Source organism: Myripristis murdjan, chromosome 23, assembly GCF_902150065.1.
Source record: "Myripristis murdjan chromosome 23, fMyrMur1.1, whole genome shotgun sequence".
Classification (NCBI taxonomy): Eukaryota; Metazoa; Chordata; class Actinopteri; order Holocentriformes; family Holocentridae; genus Myripristis; species Myripristis murdjan.
The window spans coordinates 22,882,400-22,905,301 of record NC_044002.1 but is presented as its reverse complement, the minus strand read 5'-3'; the positions used below and the strand labels follow the sequence as shown (position 1 = coordinate 22,905,301).

At 41.8% G+C, this 22,902-nt stretch overlaps 2 protein-coding genes across 2 annotated transcripts in view; both read right to left on the bottom strand.

Moving 5' to 3' along the window:
* Positions 1-6,355: 6,355 nt before the first annotated feature.
* Positions 6,356-22,902, bottom strand: part of LOC115355608 (NXPE family member 3-like) — a 22,774-nt gene continuing 6,227 nt past the window's right edge. The window contains exons 5-7 of the mRNA XM_030046465.1: positions 22,386-22,592; positions 20,650-21,203; positions 6,356-6,390 (exon numbers count right to left, since the gene is read on the bottom strand). Coding sequence (XP_029902325.1) covers positions 20,650-21,203; positions 22,386-22,592 — 761 coding nt within the window. The 3' untranslated portion in view covers positions 6,356-6,390. The remainder of the gene's footprint in view (positions 6,391-20,649; positions 21,204-22,385; positions 22,593-22,902) is intronic.
* Positions 6,391-17,920, bottom strand: LOC115355609 (NXPE family member 3-like). Its single transcript, XM_030046466.1, has 7 exons — positions 17,898-17,920; positions 14,875-15,013; positions 11,061-11,468; positions 10,382-10,674; positions 9,161-9,231; positions 8,152-8,358; positions 6,391-6,947 (listed from the first exon to the last, which is right to left on the bottom strand). The coding sequence occupies exons 1-7, from the start codon at positions 17,918-17,920 to the stop codon at positions 6,391-6,393; spliced, it is 1,698 nt and encodes a 565-aa protein (XP_029902326.1).

Below are 22,902 nucleotides of genomic sequence, written 5' to 3'. Positions count from 1 at the left end.
ATCAGCTATGCTGCTGAGTCGCTGTCACGGCACCTGTTAGATTAAAAATGAGAAGTCGGCAGAAGTATAACTATCAGTCCATGAAAAAAATATTTTTTTTTCCAGCGGATATTCTAGTAACAACATGATTGAGCTATCAGAGCAGTTTTGTTGCTATCTATCTGTGGTATTTATTCAGTTTTGGGAAATCACGATGTCTAGAAAACATGGTAAGTTCAAGTTGGCTGGCTGACAGGGACTAGTTAACGTTAGATCTCTCAGATTTCCACTGAAACGGAGAGAATAGGCCTACTAGCAAAAAAAAAAAAAAAAAACTTTTACATTTTGGCAGCAAAATGCCCACAGTATGAATACATTTTGATTATACATTTTAATTTGTTGGTAATAGTTGTATAATCAAGCACACCCTCTCGTGTAATAATGCTTAATAACCCACTGCTTCTCGGGGCTCATTGCTTAAATTGAGAAGTATTTACTCTTCCACCAAGCAACAGCGTGCAATCCAGCAAGAAAGTGGGCAGAATGGTTGCCAAGCAACACAGACGCTGAGATCGGGTGAACATCAACAGTCTCTTTCTTCAGTCTTTCTTTCTCGTCTCTTTCAGTACAGGCCAAAAGTTTGGACACACCTTCTCATTCAATGCATTTTCTTTATTTTCATGACTATTTACATTGTACATTCTCACTGAAGGAATCAAAACTATGAATGAACACGTGGAGTTATGTACTTAACAAAAAAAGGTGAAATAACTGAAAACATGTTTTATATTCTAGTTTCTTCAAAATAGCCACCCTTTGTTCTGATTACTGCTTTGTACACTCTTGGCATTCTCTCCATGAGCTTCAAGAGGTAGTCACCTGAAATGGTTTTCACTTCACAGGTGTGCCTTATCAGGGTTAATTAGTGGAATTTCTTGCTTTATCAATGGGGTTGGGACCATCAGTTGTGTTGTGCAGAAGTCAGGTTACTACACAGCCGACAGCCCTATTGGACAACTGTTAAAATTCATATTATGGCAAGAACCAATCAGCCAACTAAAGAAAAACGAGTGGCCATCATTACTTACTACTGTACTGTATGTAGATGTTTGTCATATGTATAAGACAGTGGTGAGCGGTGACGTTTTTGTGTAGTCATGCTGTGGTCCAAATGTCATGCGAGCGCCTGTGAGGGCGTGAGCTCGAACATTTTTGAGCATTTATTTATTAATAAAAACGCATAATATTGTTTTTAACTATACTATATCAACTCGACAACTCGATTTTGATAGACACGCGTGCACATTTTGCCCCAATGTTACCAACAATGTGTTGCAATTTACAGTGTAATTTACAGCGGAAATTATTAGAACGGATGGATGATGCAGTAATAACCAGTTACAGAGTCAAGCAAATGACACATGAACATGCTTACAATGTTAACAACAACATGTTGGAATTTTCCATGAGATCGGAACTATTGGGACGTGCCACGAGGTGATGCAAACACACAGCAATGTCACCAGCTAGCCTACATGGTCAATGAAATGACACACAAACATGCCCAACTGCCCATCAGGCAGGCTACGCACCAAAGTGATAAACGTCAGAGAACACTTCTTTTTCATAACACCTGCAATAGCCTAAATCGATGAAACATGCCAGGTTACTCAATTGAAGTTGTATTTTCACCCATTTTGATTGGCACAATGCAGATGAAAGAACAAACTAATGTTCCCGTACTAGCTAGCCAGCTAACAACATTAACGGTAGCTAGCTGTCAAGTGAATGACTTGCAGTTGCCCCTGAACATTTCAAGCGAGCTGCTACGTAGCTGCTCATGTTGCGCATGCGTCTTCTGAAAAGCTGATTCGCAGACAGCTTATTTTCCATTCAAAACGCCCATGTACAGGAAACAACGGCTACAAAACTACTGTAAATACTCGGTATCACAGAGCGCATGCGCGCGTCAAGCTGTCAACTTTCCAGCATTTCATTAGCAAATTGAGATAGATACGTGTATATAGGCAGCGGTTTGCAACCAAAATGATAGAAATAAGGTATATTATAAAAGGACACACTAGGAGACAAACATTTTAAAGATTTTAATTGAAGGGCTTGGGCATGCGCTGCATTTATAGCTTATTATGACCGCTTGCCCCTGGTATAAGATTATATATGGCTTGACCTATCCTCCACTCAGACAGTTTGTCAACATAAGAACAACTGCATACGGGTTCACAAGAGTTGCTGCAATAGGGGACTGCATCATCCCACTCAGAAAAAGTACTTTCAGTCAGTCTGCATTCTCTGTTAAAGCTGCACTAGAATGGAACTCCATCCCAGCAACTATTAGAGAACTGGATATGTATAGTTCTTTTACAGCTCATTTAAAGAAATGGTTAATTAGTACTCAGCTCTGTCAGCACTGAGACATAGTCACACCTTGCTGTCCTCAGTCTGTCTGTGCCGAACTTCCCTTGCTGTCTACTGTCACATGTCACTATCTTACTATCTTGCTACTGCCAGTCTGCTTTCATGTACCTGCATGCATGTCTTACTGTGGTTTTGTCTTTATTGTGTCATATTTTACATACTGTGCATGCTTTTTGTATCTGTGCTTCTGCTTTGCATGTTCTAGTTATTGTCTAACAATGCAGCTCAATGTGGTCTTATTCAATTTACTTTTCTATTAACATTAATATCTATTTATTGTCTTGCATATCTTGTGTCATGTGTCTCTGTGTTGCATGTTTTAAGGATGTCCTGAATGATGTTTTATATTAATTATATGTTCTTTTTTCTTCATTTTATTAATAGTTCTGCATGTTTATAAATGGCCTCAGTAACTTTGTAATTTCAATCTCATTTTCATATTCTATTCTGTTTTTAGGGTGACTCTGTAACATCTGTCGGGGGACTACAGATGAAAAATAGCCTCTTGGCTAATTCTGGCGCATTTACAGCAATTATGCAATTATTAGCAATTATGTTAATTAATGTGCACTGTCCCTGTTAAATAAACAAACAAATAAAATTAATTTAATCTAACCCTACAAAAAAGAGTGGAAATAAGGGTCATTGTGCCAGGGGCATAGTTAAATGGGCAAATGTGGCAATGTGGCAAAAATGCAGCTGACCACACTGCATTTTATGACCAACACAACCATGGGCACACAGATGGGCACAAGTGCATTTACTGTTTACACAATGTGGGCACTGGACGGGAAAATGACAACTGCACTGGCTGAAAACTAGCAAAGACATGTGTCACACTTGGTGCTGCTTTGCGCCAGCTAGGGCCCATTGTCTGGATGATCTTTGATATTCAGGAATTTCACTCAGGTTCAACCAGTAGCTGCTTTGTGATATGACATAGGGAATGCATTTGCATACTTTGTAAAGTGGTGTTGTAGCTCAAGCACATACCTGTGAAGTGAGAGGCAGCGCAGTAATATCTATCCACACAAACAGTATGGAATCCATACAGGCAGAGCTCTGTGTTGTGGAACAGGTTTTCTATAAGCCTCACATGTATGGTTCAAATCACAAAAACAATATCAGACCTCATGCTCGGCCAAGAGCACATAGCTAGAGCTTTCTTGAATGAGCGATCCACACTGTAATGACTAGAGCAGGGGTTACTCTGTAAAATGGTTAAAGTCTGTTCATTACACAGTACAAGTTTTGGGAATTGACATCATACTTTTCTTTGCATTTACTCTTTAACATATCTGAGATGAGCAAATGTCATATATATATATATATATATATATATATATATGATATGATATGATATGATATGACATGATATGATCCACACATACTGGCTGAAGATGCTAGCTGCACTCCATGAATGCCTAGCAGGACAGATGAACCAGCTGCTTCAGGATGGGAAGCACCCGGAGAGGTTAACCCAGGACAGGACAGTCCTAATCCTGAAGGACCCCCAGAAAGGACCTATCCCATCCAACTACTGGCTGATAACCTGCCTCTGCACAACATGGAAACTCCTATCAGGTATCACTGCAGCTAAGATGAGTCGGCATGTGGCTCAATACATGAGTGGGGCTCAGAAAGGAGTTGGCAGTAACACCAGAGGAGCCAAGGACCAGCTATTGGTCGACAGAGCAGTCGCCTGAGAGTGTAAGAACAGACGGACCAACCTGTACTCTGCCTGGATTGACTACAAGAATGCCTACGACTTGATGCCGCACACGGATACTGGAATGTCTTGAACTGTAAGATCAACAGGAACCTAAAGGCCTTCAATGGGAATGTGGAATACAACCCTAGAGGCCAACTCAAAGCAGAATGCCAAAGTCAACATCAGGTGCGGCATATACCAAGGAGATGCGCTGTCACCACTGCTGTTCTGCATAGGCCTGAACCCCCTCAGCCAGATCATCATAAAGAGTGGCTACGGATACCAATTCCGAAGCGGGGCAACAATCAGCCACCTGCTCTACATGGATGACATCAAGCTGTATGTGAGGAATGAGAGAGAAATCGACTCACTGATCCACACCAAGAGGAGCTACTGTAACAACATAGGGATGTCATTCAGATTGGATAAGTGCACCCGGATAGTTTCAAAGAGAGGCAAGATGATTAGAACTCAAGGGGTTGACTTGCCAGAGGGCAATATAGGAGATATCCAGGACAGCTACAAATACCTTGGTATCCCACAGGCTAATGTCAAGCACAGATAAATACCTCCAGAGAGTAAGGCAAGTCCTGGAAAGTCAGCTGAATGGTAAGAACAAGGTCCGAGCCATCTATTTCTATCTATCTATCTATACATGTATATGTATGTATGTATGTATGTATTATTATTGTCAGTTGCTGAAAAATTGAGATGTTTCTGCTGACAAAATGCTTATTGGGGAAACTGGACAATATCACAAAATTCAAATGATCAAGTTCTTCATAGTTGTTTCATTGAACATTTAGTATTGTTATTATTAGCACTGTATACATTTCGTTTATTACAGTAAGCATGTTGCTGATTGCTGTAGTTTTCTTTCCAAAAATAAGCACGATTCTGCTAACAACAATCGATATGTAAAATGACTGAATGAGCTACGAATGCTCTGTGGAGTGCAGACTTTATTTTTTGTATTTCTTGCCATTTCTATTCACATTTTCCATAAAGATTTCAGATTACATACTGACAGCATTGCATTCTGGTCTATTGTGGCTCCTGTCTGTTGAGAAATTGGTAATTCTACATCTTTCACTTTATGATTGTTGACTAGTTATGCAAAATGACTATGAATAAACCTTTTTATGACTCAGATGGATGCATAAACTGCAGTTTTAAAGTGTTTTAATGTGGATCTTCCCTGTAAGTGCTACCAAAAACAAACTGAAGCATAAGCAAATAGGCGAAATTGATCCATGCTCAAGTGTGAATGTATATAGAGCCCTTCATAAAATAAAACAAACACCACCACCTGAACTGAACCCTCATAGTAAACGTAGATGCCATAAAAGAGGAAAAAAAAAGAAGAGGTATTGGGAAGGATCACAGAGAGAGCCAGCCAGGAGTGAAATGAGCACTGAGTGGGCATTTTATTAGCTGAGCTCAGCTCCAACTGATCTGGTCAAAGACCCACATGTGTTTGTGGAGTCACTGAAAACCCCTCCTCCCAGCTGAAATCACAAAGATGCAGTCTTAAATAAACACAACAAAAGACTTTTTGATTGATGCTTCTGTCCGACAAGGCTCACAGTATCATGCAAACATATTTAGAAAGGCAGGGTTATGTGAAAAAACTCCATCAGGATCAAACCCTGTCTGTTTAATCCAATAAATTAAGTTTACTGGAGCAACTTTTAGTATAACATCTTCTTTTAAATTTCTGCAATTATGCAAGTCATCTGACCTGGCTCCGGTTTTAACGCAAATCTGTATGATCTTTAAAATATGGTAGTGCCGCTTTTGAAATCAACTAACATTGCACTTCACTAGAATTAATATAAAAGTTAATATAACAGCAAACTAAATGCACTGTCATGCAATCTTTGGTAGAGTGTATACATCTGCAGGAATGTTAACGGTCCAACATTTCATTCCATCTACTCACAAAAAATACCTCATGGTTCCCTTGTACCATGAACACATGGATTCTTCATTAATACAAGACAAGAAATTATTTTCACTTCCAGTAAATGAGCACTTTACTTTACAAATGAAGTTGATATCTTAACATCCTTTATTTGTAACGCCAAGCTTTTTCACTTGCTTGTCTGGTCAAATTACCAGTCACATGATGAGACAAAAATCATCCATGTGTCACCAGTAGATCAGAGGCTCCAGCTTCTCTAACTCTTTGGTATATGTTACATTTATGGTTCCCACTCCAGATGTGCGCTTTTACTCCCCTCTTCCTGGCCCCTTAAAGACACCTAGGCTTTTTCTTGAGGGCATATGTGGGACAAGAGGATGTCTATCATGTTCTTGATAATGGGGGTCTGTGGGTGAAGACTATGGGGCAGGTGGTGGGACAGCGACATCTCCCAGGCATCCACCAGGTGAACGTTTAGCCCTTTGAACACGGCCCGGAGCGCCCTGTCCCGCTGTAGTGAGTACCAGTCGCTGTTGGTCAGCACTTTACCAGGCCCTATAGTCTTAAGGTTTGCAGTCCGGATGACCACCAGCGTGTCGGGAGCTCTGTCCAGCAGCCGCAGTACCGCCTTGCGGATGTTGTACATTCGCCGCATGTACACCTCGATGGGAAAAGGGCCGAAGTGAGCCCAGACGCTGAGAACCACGACAGTGTTGGAGCCTCCAGCGATACTGTCCAGCTCGTTGGCGATGTAGTGCAGCTCACTGGTTGGGATGGTCGTCCAAAAGATTGGAGGGCCATGGCAGCGATACTTCACCAAGATGTTTCGTGCCACATCCACTGCCATGTAGGGTCCGCTTATCGATTTCCTGTTGTACAGCTTAAACATCTTGAGGTCTACGACAGAAAGGCACTATCAATGGAGAGCAATAAATTCAAAAACATATGAAGAAATAAAAAATAAAAAACCTCAAAGCTACTCTCTTGATGTGGGGAGCCTATAAGATCCACAGGACTTTGTCAATCAAAAATCATGGAAAGATCATACCACTACTGTAAGTATGATGATTTGATTTTTTTTTTTTAACTAACTGCACTGCAAAACATCTGTTTTAATAAGTAATTTCATATCATATTCAGTGTTAAAATCTTGGTTTTCTTTAGAACAAGTGGAAAAATCTCTCAGTGGGGTCAGCTGTAGGTGAAACTCAGTCATTCACCCACTCATTATGCTCACATCCAAAGTTTTCAAATTAAAGCCCACTGCCTTGGCTTGGTCATACAGCCAAGCCAAAACCACCACAAAAACACAATATTATGGGATACACAACAATCATCAATTCATCCTCATGGCTTCATCAAGCGAAACATAATCCTTGTGCTTCTGCAGTATTGTGATTATAATCCATGACAATGTCACCATTATTAATACATGTTATTGCTATGATATTATTGCACTTTGACTATTTGTAGTCATATGGCAGTGATTATATAATAGAAGCTGTTTGCAGCCATGACAATTTGTTTTTGGTAATAATAAGAGTAGTATTTAGTTGTGGTTTAAAAACATATTATAGCGGTAAGAAAGAGTTTACTGTCTGCAGGAGTCAGTGCCAGCACTTTTCCTTGTCTCACAGTTCACAGTGTGAGTAGCGCAGCTTGTGCAGTTGAGGCTCATGTAACTTTTGAGCCACATGGTTTTCTTACTGCAGTACATTTATCTGATCAGGTAACATACAATGAGAATGCTCCTGTAAGAAGATGCATTGTGGAATAAGTTCTTGTTTTATCTTTTTTACATCAGAATCCTCTGGAAGTCTTTCCTATTCAAGTTAATGTACACACGTCAAGCCACAGCAATCACTGAAGGCTTTAACAGTGAAAATGAGACTAAATTACTTGTCAAGTTGGAATTTTCTTTTTCTTTTTGGTAGACAGCAACATTAGGATACTATTTTTAAAAAATACAACACAGCTTTTTGCTGTTGTCACTGATTATAAAACATCAGATCTGTGTGTCATGTAGGGATGAGGAGTTAAAAGCTGGGCAACTTCCAGATCCAGATCCGGTGTTACCAAACTCTGCCAGTGGATCATTTACCTGGCAGAACACTGTTGAGGTATTCAAACCACTGTCTCATGGTGGAGTCGCCGTACATGTGCACCAGCTTGCCTGTCAGACACTGACTGATGGCAGAGGCGTTGTTGAACTGATGAACTGTGGCGCCCCCTAGTGCTCGCCATGCACCCTGGTAGTAATATCCAGCAGGTTCAGGCTTCACGGTGCTGCTCCTCACCTCTGGCTGTCCTGAGAGGAAGATAAAGACAAACATCTGTGATGTGGATGTCTTCTGTGTGGTATTTGTTTCCAAAAGAAGTGGATAGTGTGAAGGAGCTTTTTACTTCAAGTTGCTAAATTTGAGTCCTCTCTGATGCAGCTGAATTTCTAGGTGTGCCAAAGTTGGACAGAACCCGTCTGACAGGTGGATGATTCTATAGGCCAAAGCATTGAACTTTAGGCTGTGATGTTGGCAGAGATGTTAGCAGCTGAACCTGAACAGCAGCTGTGGTGCTGCAGGCCGGACAGGTACAGCCGGCTGATGCAGTGACAGAGGGTTTAGAAGCTAGAAGCGTAGAAGCTGCACTGTTCAGTGACGCAGACTGAGTGGGTTCTGCTGACAGAGCCTGGCCATGAAACTGCTTTTTAGTCAAGGTGCAATTACTTTTGAGCTTGACAAAGAGGTGACAATACATAACACTGGCTGTATTCCTTAGTGGTAAATGCCATATTTTTGTTCAATCCCTTAAATTAAAGCTGAAAGTCTGCACCTCAATCATGTCTTGATTACCCCATTTCAAATCCACTGTGGTGGTGTACAAGGGCAGAATTATGAATATTGTGTCACCGTCAAAATACTGAAGGACCAAACTGTATATAATGTTTCAGAGCTCACAGTTCTTGAAAGTACATGGAAACATTTCTTCCACCAGCCAGTAACAAAAGGTTAAAGGTGTGCAGAATAAACAAACAAACAAACTCCTCGATTGACATTATTAGCAACAGGTGGAATATAGAATCATTGTTTTTTTTTTTGTTTTTTTTTTTTTACCTTTCTCCTTTGGCAGCACAGTGATGTTGTTGGGCCCTGAAGCTTGAATGGAGATTTTGAAGTTCACCTCACTGTGGAAAAATGCAGAGACATGATGAACAGGGCTGGACTGGGAGACTTTTTCAGGCCAGGAGGTAGTCATGTAATCAGCAGGAGTGGGGGGAGGAGGGGAGGGGGGCGTAATGTGGGATGAGTCAGGTTCGGGGCGGGTTGGGGGGTAGGGGGGTGATGCGGGGCGAGTCGGATGCGAGTTGGGGGGGCAGGGGTGGGGTGAAGTGCGGGGCGAGTCGGGTGCACTGCGGGACCGCGTCTTCCTTGAGTGTCTTTTTGTTTTTTCCTTTCTCCCTTTCCGCACCACCTTTCCTCTTTAACTTCAATCCAATCACGCAACCTTTTCTTCCGTCTCCTCTCCTCCACAGACACACATACGCGAGTCACGACACCCCCTCCTCAACATGCTGCCTGTGTTTACAACGGACTCGGACTGTTGGGGCGGGTGTTAATCAAAACAAACCAATCACGTCTTGAGCTCTTCACAGGCTGCTGGCCTCTGATTGACCTGGCCTGTCTCTCTGACTTAAAAAAAAAAAAAAAAAAAAGTCAGACTGGCGAGGCCAGCCGGACCGGACCGGCCTGACAGCTGATTGGCCTGGCCGGCGACCTTTCTAAAAAAAAAAAAAAAAAGGCAGGCCACCAGGCCAGTAACAGGCCGAAACTTTCTCCCGGTTCTCCCGATGTACAGTCCGGGCCTGATGATGAAGATGCAAAAACGAGTATTAACTCATCAATTTAACAATGTAATAACAAGAAGGCAGTCATGCCCAGGCCACACTGTCTACCTAAGCAGTATGTGTGTATGCAGCAGGCCCTCTTGCTTCTCATTCCCTGCCAGTTACATTGCAGCAGATATTATGGAAAGTGATCCCCAGCTCTTTTTGGAATTCAGACTGAACCTCTGTATGCAAGCAGTTGTCTTCTTTCCATCTAGTTCCAGTATTGGTCAGTGTGGTGAGCAGATGTGGTTTGTCTATAGAATGCCAGATTACCAACTTAAGTGGCCACAAAGTATTTGAATCCAAACAGGTTGTGTCCACGTTGGGTTGGCATAGCACAAAGCTGATTTCATGGGCTGTGATGCAGTCATTCGGTAACACAGAACTGAGTAGAGACCTTGAGGAATCCATAGGTACCACGCATGTCATACTAGCTCACCTCCCTCACCTTTGAAAGAGCGTCCCCCCCTTGAACATGGGAATTTGCATGAAGCCTCCTTTATAGTGGTTGATCCTGGTATCACAGCTCAGATTCTTTGGCTTGTAGCAGAACCACGGCTCCCCCGTGTGGAGGTCGGTGTAGTTGCACAGAGGCTGGGTTGGAGGCAGGCAAATGTTACAAACCGTCGTTTCAGAAACAGAGCCGGACTGGAAGAGGCTCTTGAAGTAAATGCGGATTGGCTGTTCCACGGTCAGCCTGCGCAGAACCGTGATGGCCTCACTGGAGTGAACCAGTGTCACCTGACAAGGGGAGGAACCAGGGTTTTCACTCAGTTAGACAATGTTTTGTGATTAGCGATTAGATAATGCCACTTGTTTCCAGTGAAAATTTACGTGTTTACAGATTTGCTTAAATCAAGTGTCTTTTTCTTGATCCTTCCTGGAGGAAACAGCACTACTCACAATCATGGTCTAATAATCAATAATCAAATCAATAATAACCAATAATTTCTGCTAGTGTTCACTAACAACCTGAATTCAGAGTTCATTTTTTCGAGCCAAAGCTTGAGACAAATCAAACTGCGGCCTGGAAACTCTCACACTCCTACTGAATACCACTGACTCATCTGTCTTCCAATCCACACATTTACAGTCACACTAAACAACAAAATAGACTTTAGTGTCACCTCAACTTGTGCTCGTCCCTCCCAGAGTAATGGAAACACAGCGGTGTAGGAGCCGTTCAGGTGGTCCACCACTCGCCCGGCCACGCCTGCAAGGAGCTCCGGGTCATGCAGGCGAGCAATCAGGAAATCTCCCCCGAATTGTTTTGGTCGACCCTGGAAGTCACCAATTTGGATCAGAGCCTCCAGCTCATCACCTACATGCCACTGACCTCCTGCCCTCATCGGCAGGATTGTGAAGGTGCTGTGGGCGGGGTCAGAGGTCATGTTCAGGGATACAGGCACATGAGGGGTTTCATGCCAAGCGATGGAGTCCAGCAGGCGGTGTTCCTCAGGCGACAGCTGCTGGTGGCTGCAGTTGATGTGTTGGCGGTTTGGGACAGGAGTGGTGGGGGTGATTTTATTCTGAAACTGTCAAGGAGATGGGAAAAAAAGATAAAAACAAAATAGCATCCTATGACTGGAAGAGAAGAGAAGACGTGATGAGAGGGATTGACTGGCTGAATGAATGAATGAATGAATGAATACATGAATGAATAACTTACTAAAGGATGAGCAGCTGTCAAACTGGCCACAGCTGGACCCTGAAATCAAGTGATCAACAAGGTGGTTGACTGGTCATTTAACTTTAATAGTGATGATGTGTATAGATGGAAAAACAGTCTCTACTAAAAGCAAAATAAAAACTGACATCCGCCTCTTTTTTTATAACATGTAAATACCTACTGTATATATTAGTCTCTCTCAGACAGTGCATAAACACTGCTATTATTTATTTTTGTGACAGTAGGTGTTGCTGTAACACCAGGTTCTGTGGGGAACACTCAAAGTAAGCCCATGTTGTCTTTACTGCTCTGCAGGTATGTAAAATGTGGTGTAAATCAATCTAGAGTGGGTTGTCATGTTACCTAGATGTTAACTAAGCATTCAGACAGATTTATGGATGATATAAGCGTTTAACCTGTTTGCGCAACATTTTTTTGTAGTGCCCCCTAGTGATGAAAGGCAATGTGCTTGGATGCTATTTTGGAACAATGCTACCCAGCTGGCATTTTAACATTTATTCAACACTGAATCAACATCGTAACTCATGGGTGAATCAATGTTGAATTTGGTTTTGATTTTGCAAACCGAATCAACGCTGATATTGTGATGTTGTTTCAATGTCTTACGTTTCAACATGAGTGAACTAATGTTGAAGACCCAAGAGTGAATTAATATAGAAAATTCCCTGCGGAAATTTTGAGAGTGCCTCGGGGGCCGTTGCCGAGGGGTGCGTGTCTGACCTCTGTCTGAATCACTAAAAAGTAAGAAGAAGAAACTCTGAATGTGCTTGCCACCCTTGCGACCCTGTGGCCATGTGGTAACCTGCCAGCCCTATGCTGTTTGTAGGTTGTGTAGTGTTGTCGCTCTTGGGGAGTTGAACCCTGGTCTCCTGCATGGCAGGCAGAGACTTTATCTGCTGTACTACTGGTGCTTGTGTGGCCTGAACCAGAAATGAGGCCCTATAAAGTGTGAGCACACAGCATGAGTGACAGTGGCACTTGGCAGAGAAGCGCCTAAAAGTAGTGTTCAAACAAATGCTTTTTTCTCAATGACAGTAAGTCCGAGCAGAAAATAAATATAATGGGAGTCTATGGGGGAGCTGGCACTCCTGCCTCGTTAAGTGTCACTGTGTAAAAAGTATATGTTGCTTTGCTTTTCTAGTTACATTTTCCAAAGCAGAACTATTTTTCCTACTACTTTCCTACTACTCTCCTCTTTCTTTCTTCTTTATATTCATTGTAGCCTATTAGTAAATGTTTGACAGTTTCTGGTGTATTGCAGTCAGGTCCAGTGGGGTGTTCTCCTATAATATGCAGAGTCTGGTCAAGTCCTGTGTGGCCTATTTTTAAGTGGATCTCCTCCCTTGGGCTCCTGCACTGTATCAGTAATATTCCAATATTCTTGCCAAATGTTGTGTATTTGATCCTTTATAAGATTTATGACTTCTTCCTTATGTATATTGTCTGTATCATTTTCTATACTTCCTGCTTATGAAGTCTCATGTGATCTCGAGATTACCTCTTTGTATTCGAATACACCACATGGAGGACACAAACTCATCTGTGTCTATTTTTAATGTATAAAATGTATATTTTCGAATTTTTTTTAATTGAAGAACATTATGAACAACATACAAAAAATGCTAGTAAAATAAAAATAACGATCATAATGATAATTTCAAAATAGAACATCAACATACAGATCTTGTTTAAATTTCAACGTTTATTTATTGATAGGTTGTCAACGTTTCCGCAATTGTTAGCTTTATATATTATTTCAACATTGTTTCAATCTTGAAACAACAATTGACATGTTTTAAATTATATTTCAACGTTGAACGTCGGTTGAATGCCAGCTGGGATATTTTCCAGCTCAGTCCAGACATGCTATGTTCCAAATTTTAAGCTTATTTCTCAGGAATCACGGAATAAATATTCAAAAGATTACAAATTTATTACGAAGATTATCAACTTCACAGAAAGGGGCCCTACTTGCAAAAGATTAGTAACTTAAAGGTGCCCTGTTGTAGGAAATCAAGTTTTCTACTGCTTATATGTGATCCGAGATGTTTTATGAAAACATTTGCTGTGCTTAATGTGGTGCCTGGTTTGCCCATTTTTTGTTTTGTTTTGTAATCATGTGATATTGGCTCCCACAGGAAAGTTTACTATAGCAAAGTCACGTAAACAATATTGCAAACCCACCAGATTGTGAATCGATATGTGTCTTATTAGACGGTCTTATTGTCAGGAGCACAGTGGTGAGCAGATATCACATGAACATTGGGAGTGTTGGTTCTTTGCCTGAATTAGCACCACAGTCTACACTCCATTTATTTGAATTCACATATAGATAGATAGATAGATAGATAGATAGATAGATTTTTATTGTCATTGCACAATCATATACGTATAATAATGCAACGAAATTAGGGCTCAGTCCTTTCGGTGCAGGGGAGAATAGAAAGCATCGTGCATCTTGCTAGTTGAATAGCCAAGTCCAGTAACAGATGGCTGCAGCCATGTCTCTGATATCAGAAAAAAAAATGCAACAGTCACGGAAAACACTTGTTGGATGTACAAGCACAGTTCGTCATCCCGTGTTCGCCATGGACCTGGCGCTGGAAAATGCTGGGAGGCGGCGGCCCAAAGGGCTGTCCTTTCAGCCGTGTCAACGCACCGGCCCTGCAGCCTCGGCGTCCTCCGGAATGTCCTGGCAGCGACGAAAGTCCGGTGAAATTGGCATCCCGCAGCGCAATCCCAAGCTCAAAAGGTCCTGATAACTGTTGTTTCCTTTGCTTGTTTACGTTTCTTCCTGGACTTGTCACTGGGAAGAACTATCCATGGAGACCCCGGTGTTCTAACGGCGTCCTCCGGAATGTCCTGGTAGCGATGAAAGTCCGGCGAAAAAGGTACCTCGCAGCACAATCCCAAGCTCAAAAGGTGCTGACGACTGTACGCGTACATTGCCCAACATAAGGTGGTGTTTTAAGCTAAAAACACAACCGTTCACACATACAAAAACATATAATACGGCACCGAGAGTGGAGAGCTGTAGCCGCTGCGTCTATGCGCGCTGCCATGGCAACCACAATATAATATGAAGGTGCACTATGTGAAATTAAGCGCTGATTTAAGTGAGGACCATTTAGACTCAACTGACAAGAACCATGTGGACATTCCTGTGCCAAACCAGAGTATAAATCAGTATAAATCATTTAAACAATGTCCCCTCTTTAGTCTGTCAGTTTCAGTCATAACAGTGTTCTCACCTTCGGCACGTTCATGTTTCGTTGCAGGAAGTACACAGCGGACACGACCAGGAAGACGAAGATGGCAGTGTACTTGGGACGGCACACACTGACTTTCCTCCATTTGCCAGCTTCAGTCTCCATCTCACACCGGTTCACACTGGTGAGAAAAAAGGGAAAGAAAAGGCTTTATTAACAAAGTTTAAGTCCGCAGGACCTTGAACATTGTTAATAGAACCATTTGTAAGTTTAAAGACAATGTGTGGAAACTTGTTTCTGTGTTTAAGGCACCTTGGTTGCCACAGCAGCAGTCTTTAAAGCTGCAGTAAGCAATTTATGACCACTAGAGGGTGTGTAGAGCACAAACTGACATCATTTGTAATATGAAAAATTGTTATGATCATCTTTTTATATTTTGCTCTTTTTTTGTTCCTTTGTGAAATACTGAGACTGATTAGATTTATAACATGAGGCTTCCTCCGGTAATTAAGCAAATGCAACAACCTGCCAAACCACTGGATGGGTGGACTGTTCACCACTCTGCATATGCATCCTATGATGGGGGTTCACTCTGCTCCAGGCTACATGAATGTCGTGAAATTAAAAAATTCATGGCAGTCTGCCAAGTAGATTTGGAGCTTTGGCCCCTGGCAGGCTAAACAAGATGAGCAGGTTTACTTCACTCTGAGATCAACTCACAACATAAAACTGCACCTCTGTTCTTGCTGTAGGGCATGCAATCAAAGTATTATTTCAACTTCATTACATATTTCAACAACATTAAATCGTTTTATCACATTATACAGAGTCTTATAAAGAGCCTTTTTTTTGCAGTCACTACTAGGTCTTTGTCAGGACTTAATAAATCAGGCAATATCTCATTATGATTATATCTCTCTTTGAAAAATAGAGATTCGCTCTAAGATATATCTGGCATTTCCAAAAGGGATCAGCAAAATTCAAACATGTGAAACTCCAAAAGCCCGCAAAATATACCTCAAGAATCAGGATGGGTCTTACCTCGGCAGACACTCATTTCTCGTAGATGGCAACTGTGGAAAACTATCATCCAGCCTCCTGGTTTGCCATTAGATTACTTCTCCTCCTCAGTAGAGATCTAGCCACTCCCACACTGGTGTTTATTGTGACAGATGCACCAGTGATGAACAAAACATACACTGTGACATAGAGGAGGTGAACAGGAGTCTCTCTTATATTTCCCCCGGACTCTGTGGTTATGGACTCATTCTTTGAGCTCTGTTCCTGCTCTGTGTGTGAGTCTGAAATGAAGTTCTTAAGTGTGATGTTTAATTAACAGAAATAAACTGGAGGATAATTTATGAATTTACACAATCCACAATTTTCTGCAAACATTCTTCTCTGGCTTTATTTCTGGCCACAGTATTGCTTTTTGCAGTAATATTTTTTTTGTCTTCCTCATATCTCTCCATAATGACAGTTCGCTCCTCCTCAGTGAAGGAGGTGACATGCCACCAGTCCATTTTGTGTAAAAGCGTCAAATGACACAACAAACGCCCCTTTTAATGTGACTGCACACAGAGCAATACAAACATCTGTGACGTGGATGTAGTGTGTGTGGTTCCAGTGGGTAGCAGGAATGTTTTACTTGAACTGAATTTTTACATAACCACCAAGAGCAAATGTACAGTAAAATACTGTAGAGCTGCAACTCCTGATTATTGTCAATGAGTAATTTTTTTTAATTAAATGATGAAAGATTTAGTATATAAAGTTGCAAAAATAAAGCCAAATGCTTGTTGGAAGTTATTAAAGCCCAAAGTGATATCTTCAGTTTTTTTCTTAGTCTGACCAGCAACCGAACAACCCAAATTATTAATTTTGTAATGATATGAAGAAAGAAAATGTCTACAGAATCTACAGAAATGTAAGGTGGGCCTTGGAGAAGTATGTGACAAAAGACACTGGACACTTACTGTAAATGAACAAAAAAATATGACCCTTAGTCAAAAAGCAAAATAGGCATATTAATGACTCAGTTTACAGTGTAAGGGCGTTCACTGTATTTCCTTCATCTAAACTGCATATTTTTTATTAGGTTGTTCTTGTCTTGAACCCCACAAAACCAGGTCAATCAGTGCACAAGGTGAGTGAAAATTAGCTTAGAGATTTCTGCATTCAGTTTTGATTTGACAATATGACACAAGATCACACGGTACATTATTTTTTTGTGTTTGTTAAGCTTGTCTTTGTATAATTGATTTGATAAATATCTCTAAGTACAAGTTAGAGTGATGGAACGTCTTGGTAGCTCAGCTGGTGGAGCAGATACAACATTTCCAGGCTCAGTCCTCACTGCAGCCGCCTGGGTTTGAATCTGGTCCCATGTCTGTGGCCATATTTTATACCCTGAAACAGGGTATGTTTGTTTGTGTCCGTCACACTCTGCTGGACATATTTTCATTTTTTCCTCAGGTGTTGACAAAGTAAATAAAACAGCCATTGTCTGTGTCACTAGGCTGAATTGATGTTGTAATTGTAATTGTAATTAAGGTTAAAAATGTTCCCAGAAAAATGCTTTGCCAAAGAGTTGTTTTTTGTTGTGATCACCTGACCGAGGTGTGGTTCTGATGTTATCTGTCCGAGTCTCTCGTCCTCTGCAGACATGTATTGTTCATCCTCATTGTCATCAGATATTGACATGGCAGGGATTTCTGCTTTTTACTTCAGCTGTTGACCTTGAGAATCCTTTCTAAGGCTTGAATCCTCCTTGACACTTTTGTGGACTGAAAAAACTGATGTAGCTCTGAAATGATTAGCCTATTAATTTCAGTAGATGATTGGACATTAATTGATTCTCTTTTTGATAATCAGTTCATCATTTTAATAATTTATCAAGTAAGAAAAAGCCAAACATTTGCTGATTCCAGCTTCACTAAGATAACTATGATGAAAAGAATTTCTTACTTTTCTCTGTTCATATCCTTATAAAATAAACAGCACTGTGCAGCTCTGGATATTACTACCAGAGTGTGTGGTGAGCACTAGGGGGCGCCAAAGCTCACCAGTTCAGCAACTCCTCTGCCATCAGCCAGGGTCTGAGAGACCAGGTGATTTACCTGTACAGCCACTCCACCAGCAGACAGTGGTTTGAACACCTCAATGCCAACCAAGTTAAGTGCTCAGTCACTGGTGGCGAAAATAACTTTATTGTGTGTGTGTTTGATCTGTGTGTGTGTGTGTGTGTGTGTGTGTGTGTGTGGTACCAGGGACTTAAGAGATATTTTGCAGGAGATGCAGGACATAAACTGTCAATAATTGAGAGGCAACACTGTAGATGAAAATATATTATGAGGAATTTTACTACAATGCAGGTAAACTTACTTCAAAAGTTAAGACACAATCTCCAGCTGCATTGCAGCTCATACACACATCCATCAAAACAGTAGTCGGGTCAAAATGAATTGTATATAATAAGAGGCCTGCACATTAAAAGTTGATCCAGTCACCTTTAATTAGTCGATCAAACATTCATTCATTCATCGTTCATTCTCCAAGCTGCTTATCCTGATTAGGGTCACAGGGTGCTGGAGCCTCTCCAAAAGCACAATGGGAAGAGAGGGTGAGGAAACATCCTGGACAGGTCACCAGCCCATCACAGGGCAGACACACAGACAGACACGTTCACACCGATGGACTTACATGTGTTTGGACTGTGGGAGGAAACGGAGCTCCAGGTGGAAACCCACACAGACACAGGGAGTAAGAACATGCAAACTCCACACAGAAAGGTCTTCCTGGATCAACCAGATAGTGTTTACATCCTGATGGAGCTTCTTCAGATAATGTGCAAACATTCTCTATAATGTGGTTTTAACACAAATTCAGTCAGGAAGACTATTTATATCACTCAGCCTCTCCCTCACATTGTTAGCCTATCGTGTGCCAGTCTGCCTTGATCTTATGCTATCTGCCTTGTTTCCTCACAGCCCCATCCATAATTCTCTCTGCATTCCACTTTAGGCTGCAGTGCTAATTTTAGACTGCATCTTGTATTTAAACACTTGTAAATTTTAAACTAGAAATAAGACAAATAAATGAACAATTTACAACAGATTCTCCTCATTTGTTTATTCAAATGCTGAAAATATCAGCATCTTGCGATTGTAATCAATTAAGAGGTAAACATAATAAAATTCCAACCAAGTCATTGGAGGAAATGCATGTGGCATTATGGTAATATAGTCTGGGCTAACTTGTTGCAGGCTGTGCAGCAGAGCCAGATGAGGTGGGTGTGTCTTCTGTCTGTGAGGAAGGAGCTGTGGATTGGGTTGGGCTTCATGTTGCTTCACCATCAAGCAACATCAAAAGGCATGAATATCACCTGAGGGACTTCCACTATAGATAATGTACTATGCATGCAGCTTTTGTCCCTCTCTTTACTGTGGGAACTCACACTAGAATCCTTTTTACTTCTATCTGCCAATTATAAAAGGACCGGCTTGCCAACATTTGTCAGCTGACGTGAGTGAGATGTTCTTATCCTGAGCTGCACTTGCACTTGAATGTCTTCACCATGAGTCATTATTTAGGCCACAACAAAGCAATTATGACAGTCAGAATTAATTATTGGTTGTCACTGTCTGACAGTGTGAAATATATGCCTCTTTCTGATTGAGCCCAATTTGATATGCAACACCCAGGGCTGTCTCTTACCATCTTGATGCCCTGGGCAAGACACCTTCTACCACCTTCATAAAAGGCATAGCTTTGGTTTCAGTAGAGACATTTATTAAACTTTTTTTTTTAAACCATACACACAACCAGTAAGTGTGGTTTGTTATCATGCTGTTGCTATCAGGCATGCTTTCCTAGTGTTTCTTGTGTTTTGTTGCTCCCATGTCTGTTTTGCCTGTCTGCCTGTTGTTAGGACCCCTTCTAGTGGTAACCAGGGACACAACCTGAAAGGTGCATCGTCCTCCACTCCCAAGCTGAGTAACAGCTGAAGTGAAGTGAACTATATACAGTGTCAGGCAATAAGGAGAATAGCTTCGGGGTGGACCTCGGCCAAAATAACAAACAAAACAACACTAACTCAGAGATGTGAGAAAACCTACAAAAGAGAGAGAAAAGAACATACAACATAACTGACCTCCCTAACTTAACAAAACCAGGAGAAAAGGAAACCACAAAGAAAAATGGCAGCCCACCCCCACAGTTACTTATCTAACAGTATATGTTTAAACAAGAACAATATCTAAAATTAGAGCGCCCACACACACCACACATGCAGGCGGACAGTCAGCAGTCAGTTGGGAGCGGAAGAAGGGTTCCTCGGTCCTCCTTCACTGGTCTCCTTTTATAACACCCGTCCCGCTGGCTGGTCCAATCAGTCCAGCTAACTGGGCAAACAAATCACTGCACAAACACACATTAGACACAGCAATACAACCATAAGTCGGAACACTGCCTATTTGTGTGTGTGTGTGTTCTGGGCGTGGGCCACCAACTGATCCTGATTTCTGGTCTACCTGCACACCTGCCATTCATGAGATCATCACCAGCCAGTTTATCAACAATGGCTCATCCAACACTCATTGCCAAATTGTGGTCCTTAACATTGAGGCAGATACTATACAGACAGAAGTATTGGTCCACCTGCACTTTCCACTTACATGAGCTTTTCTGACATCCCATTCAAAATCCATAGGCATTAATATGGAGTTGGTTCCCCTTTGCAGATGATGAGACAAAAATCATCCATGTGTCTCCAGTAGATCAGTGGCTCTGGCTTTCTATGCTAACTCTTGAACACACCTAAGCTTTTTTTTGAGGGCATATGTAGGACAAGAGGACGTCTACCATGTTCTTGATAATGGGGGGTCGTGGGTGAATTTCATGGGACAGGTAGTGGGCCAGGACCATATCCCAGGCGTCCACCAGGTGAACGTTCAGCCCTTTGAACACGGCCCGGAGCGCCCTGTCCCGCTGCAGTGAGTACCAGTCGCTGTTGGTCAGCGCAATGCCAAGTGTCAAGGCCCTGAGGTTTGCGGTCCGGATGACCACCAGCGTGTCAGGAGCTCTGTCCAGCAGCCGCAGCACCGCCCTGCGGATGCTCTGCAGTCTTCGTATGTACACCTCGATGGGATAAGAGCCAAAATGAGCCCAGACGCTGAGAACCACGACAGTTCTGGAGCCTCCGAATATGCCGTCCAGCTCGTTGGCGATGTAGTGCAGCTCATTGGCTGGGATGGTTGTCCAGCTGAGTGGAGGGGCGTGGGGGCGATACTTCACCAGGATGTTTCGTGCCATGTCCACAGACATGAAGGGTCCGGTTTTCTTCACACTGTGCAGGTTAAACTCTTTGAGGTCTGAGACAGAAAGGTGTTACAAATATTTATTTAAAAAAAAACAAAAAAAAAAACATAATAAATTTGAAAAAAATAAATCCTTAAAGCTAATCTCTTGGTGATCTTACATGATCCAGAGGACTTTCTAGATGAACAGTTATGTGCAAACATCATATCACTATTGTATTTTACTGTTTTGGTAAGTAATTATGTAAACTATTCAGTGTTAAAATTTTGTTTACAGTGTTAAAATCTTAAAAAACATATGGCAGTGGATTTGGGGCAGTGACACAGAAAAAAAAAAAAAAAAAAAAAAAAACGTGGCAAATCTCCCCCTTTTCAGACTACAAACTATATTATGTTCCGAGCAAAACTGGGAAGAGACTCAGCAGCCAGTATGCAGTACAGTATAGAAAATGTACCATAAAACTCACAAAGCCTCTCAAGTTTATTTTTTTCTTTATTCTTAAACTAGGCCGAAACCAGCCGTAATCATAACCTTAACCCTTTTAGAGTTGAATTTTAGACTCTAACCATAACCTGACCATAACCTTAGCCAAACTCAGGCCTTTAATAATTTTTTAAACTTGACCAAGACCAATTTAAATCCTAAACTTAACCATTCAGAATAAGATCAAAATAACACATTGTCAACATAACCTGACTCTAACCTTAACCTGGTGTGGTGAGCATGAGGGAGAGCAGCTCCCATTCGTTTTATTCATTCATTCATTCATCTTCTAAACCGCTTATCCTCACTAGGGTCGCGGGGGGTTGCTGGAGCCTATCCCAGTGCACATAGAGCGAAGGCATTGAAACACCCTGGACAGGTCGCCAGTCCATCACAGGGCCCATTCGTTTTATTAATAATAAATTACTAACAGCCAACCACCACCGACTGTTGCAACAGCATTAGGAATGCAGGGAAGGGGTCACAGGGTTTTTTGATCCACACACATGCATAATGACAACTGCAGTTTTGGCGCTGTTAGAGGACCTTGCCAGTGCAAGAATAAGAGAACGTTTTTTTTTGGTAGACTGCAACATTGGGATACTATCTTTTAAAAAAATACAGCACCTCTTTTTGCTGTTTTCACTGATTACAAAACATCATATCTGTGTCTCATTTGAGGAAGAAGAATTCTGGAAACCCCTTCCAGATCGAGATCCAGTGTTATCAAACTCTGGTACTGGATCATTTACCTGGCAGCACACTGTTGAGGTAGTCAAACCACTGTCTGATGGTGGAGTCGCCGTACATGTGCACCACCTTGTCTGTCAGACACTGACTGATGGCAGAGGCGTTGTTGAACTGGCGAACAGTGGTGCCCCCTAGTGCTTGCCATGCACCCTGGTAGTAATATCCAGCAGGTTCAGGCTTCACGGTGCTGCTCTTCACCTCTGGTTGCCCTGAGAGGAAGATAAAGACAGACATCTGTGACGTGGATGTCATCTGTGTGGTTCCACTTGGCCTAAAATAAATATATTTGCAAAAGAACTCAACAGTCCAACTTCCAGTTGCTAAATTTGAGTCCTCTCTGATGCAGCTGAATTTCTAGGTGTGCCAAAGTTGGAACCTGTCTAACAGGTGGATGATTCTATGGGCCAAAGCATTGAACTTTAGGCTGTGATGTGGGCAAGATGTTAGCAGCTGAACCTGAACAGAAGCTGTGGTGCTGCAGGTCAGGCAGGTACAGCCGGCTGATGCAAGAAAGGTGAG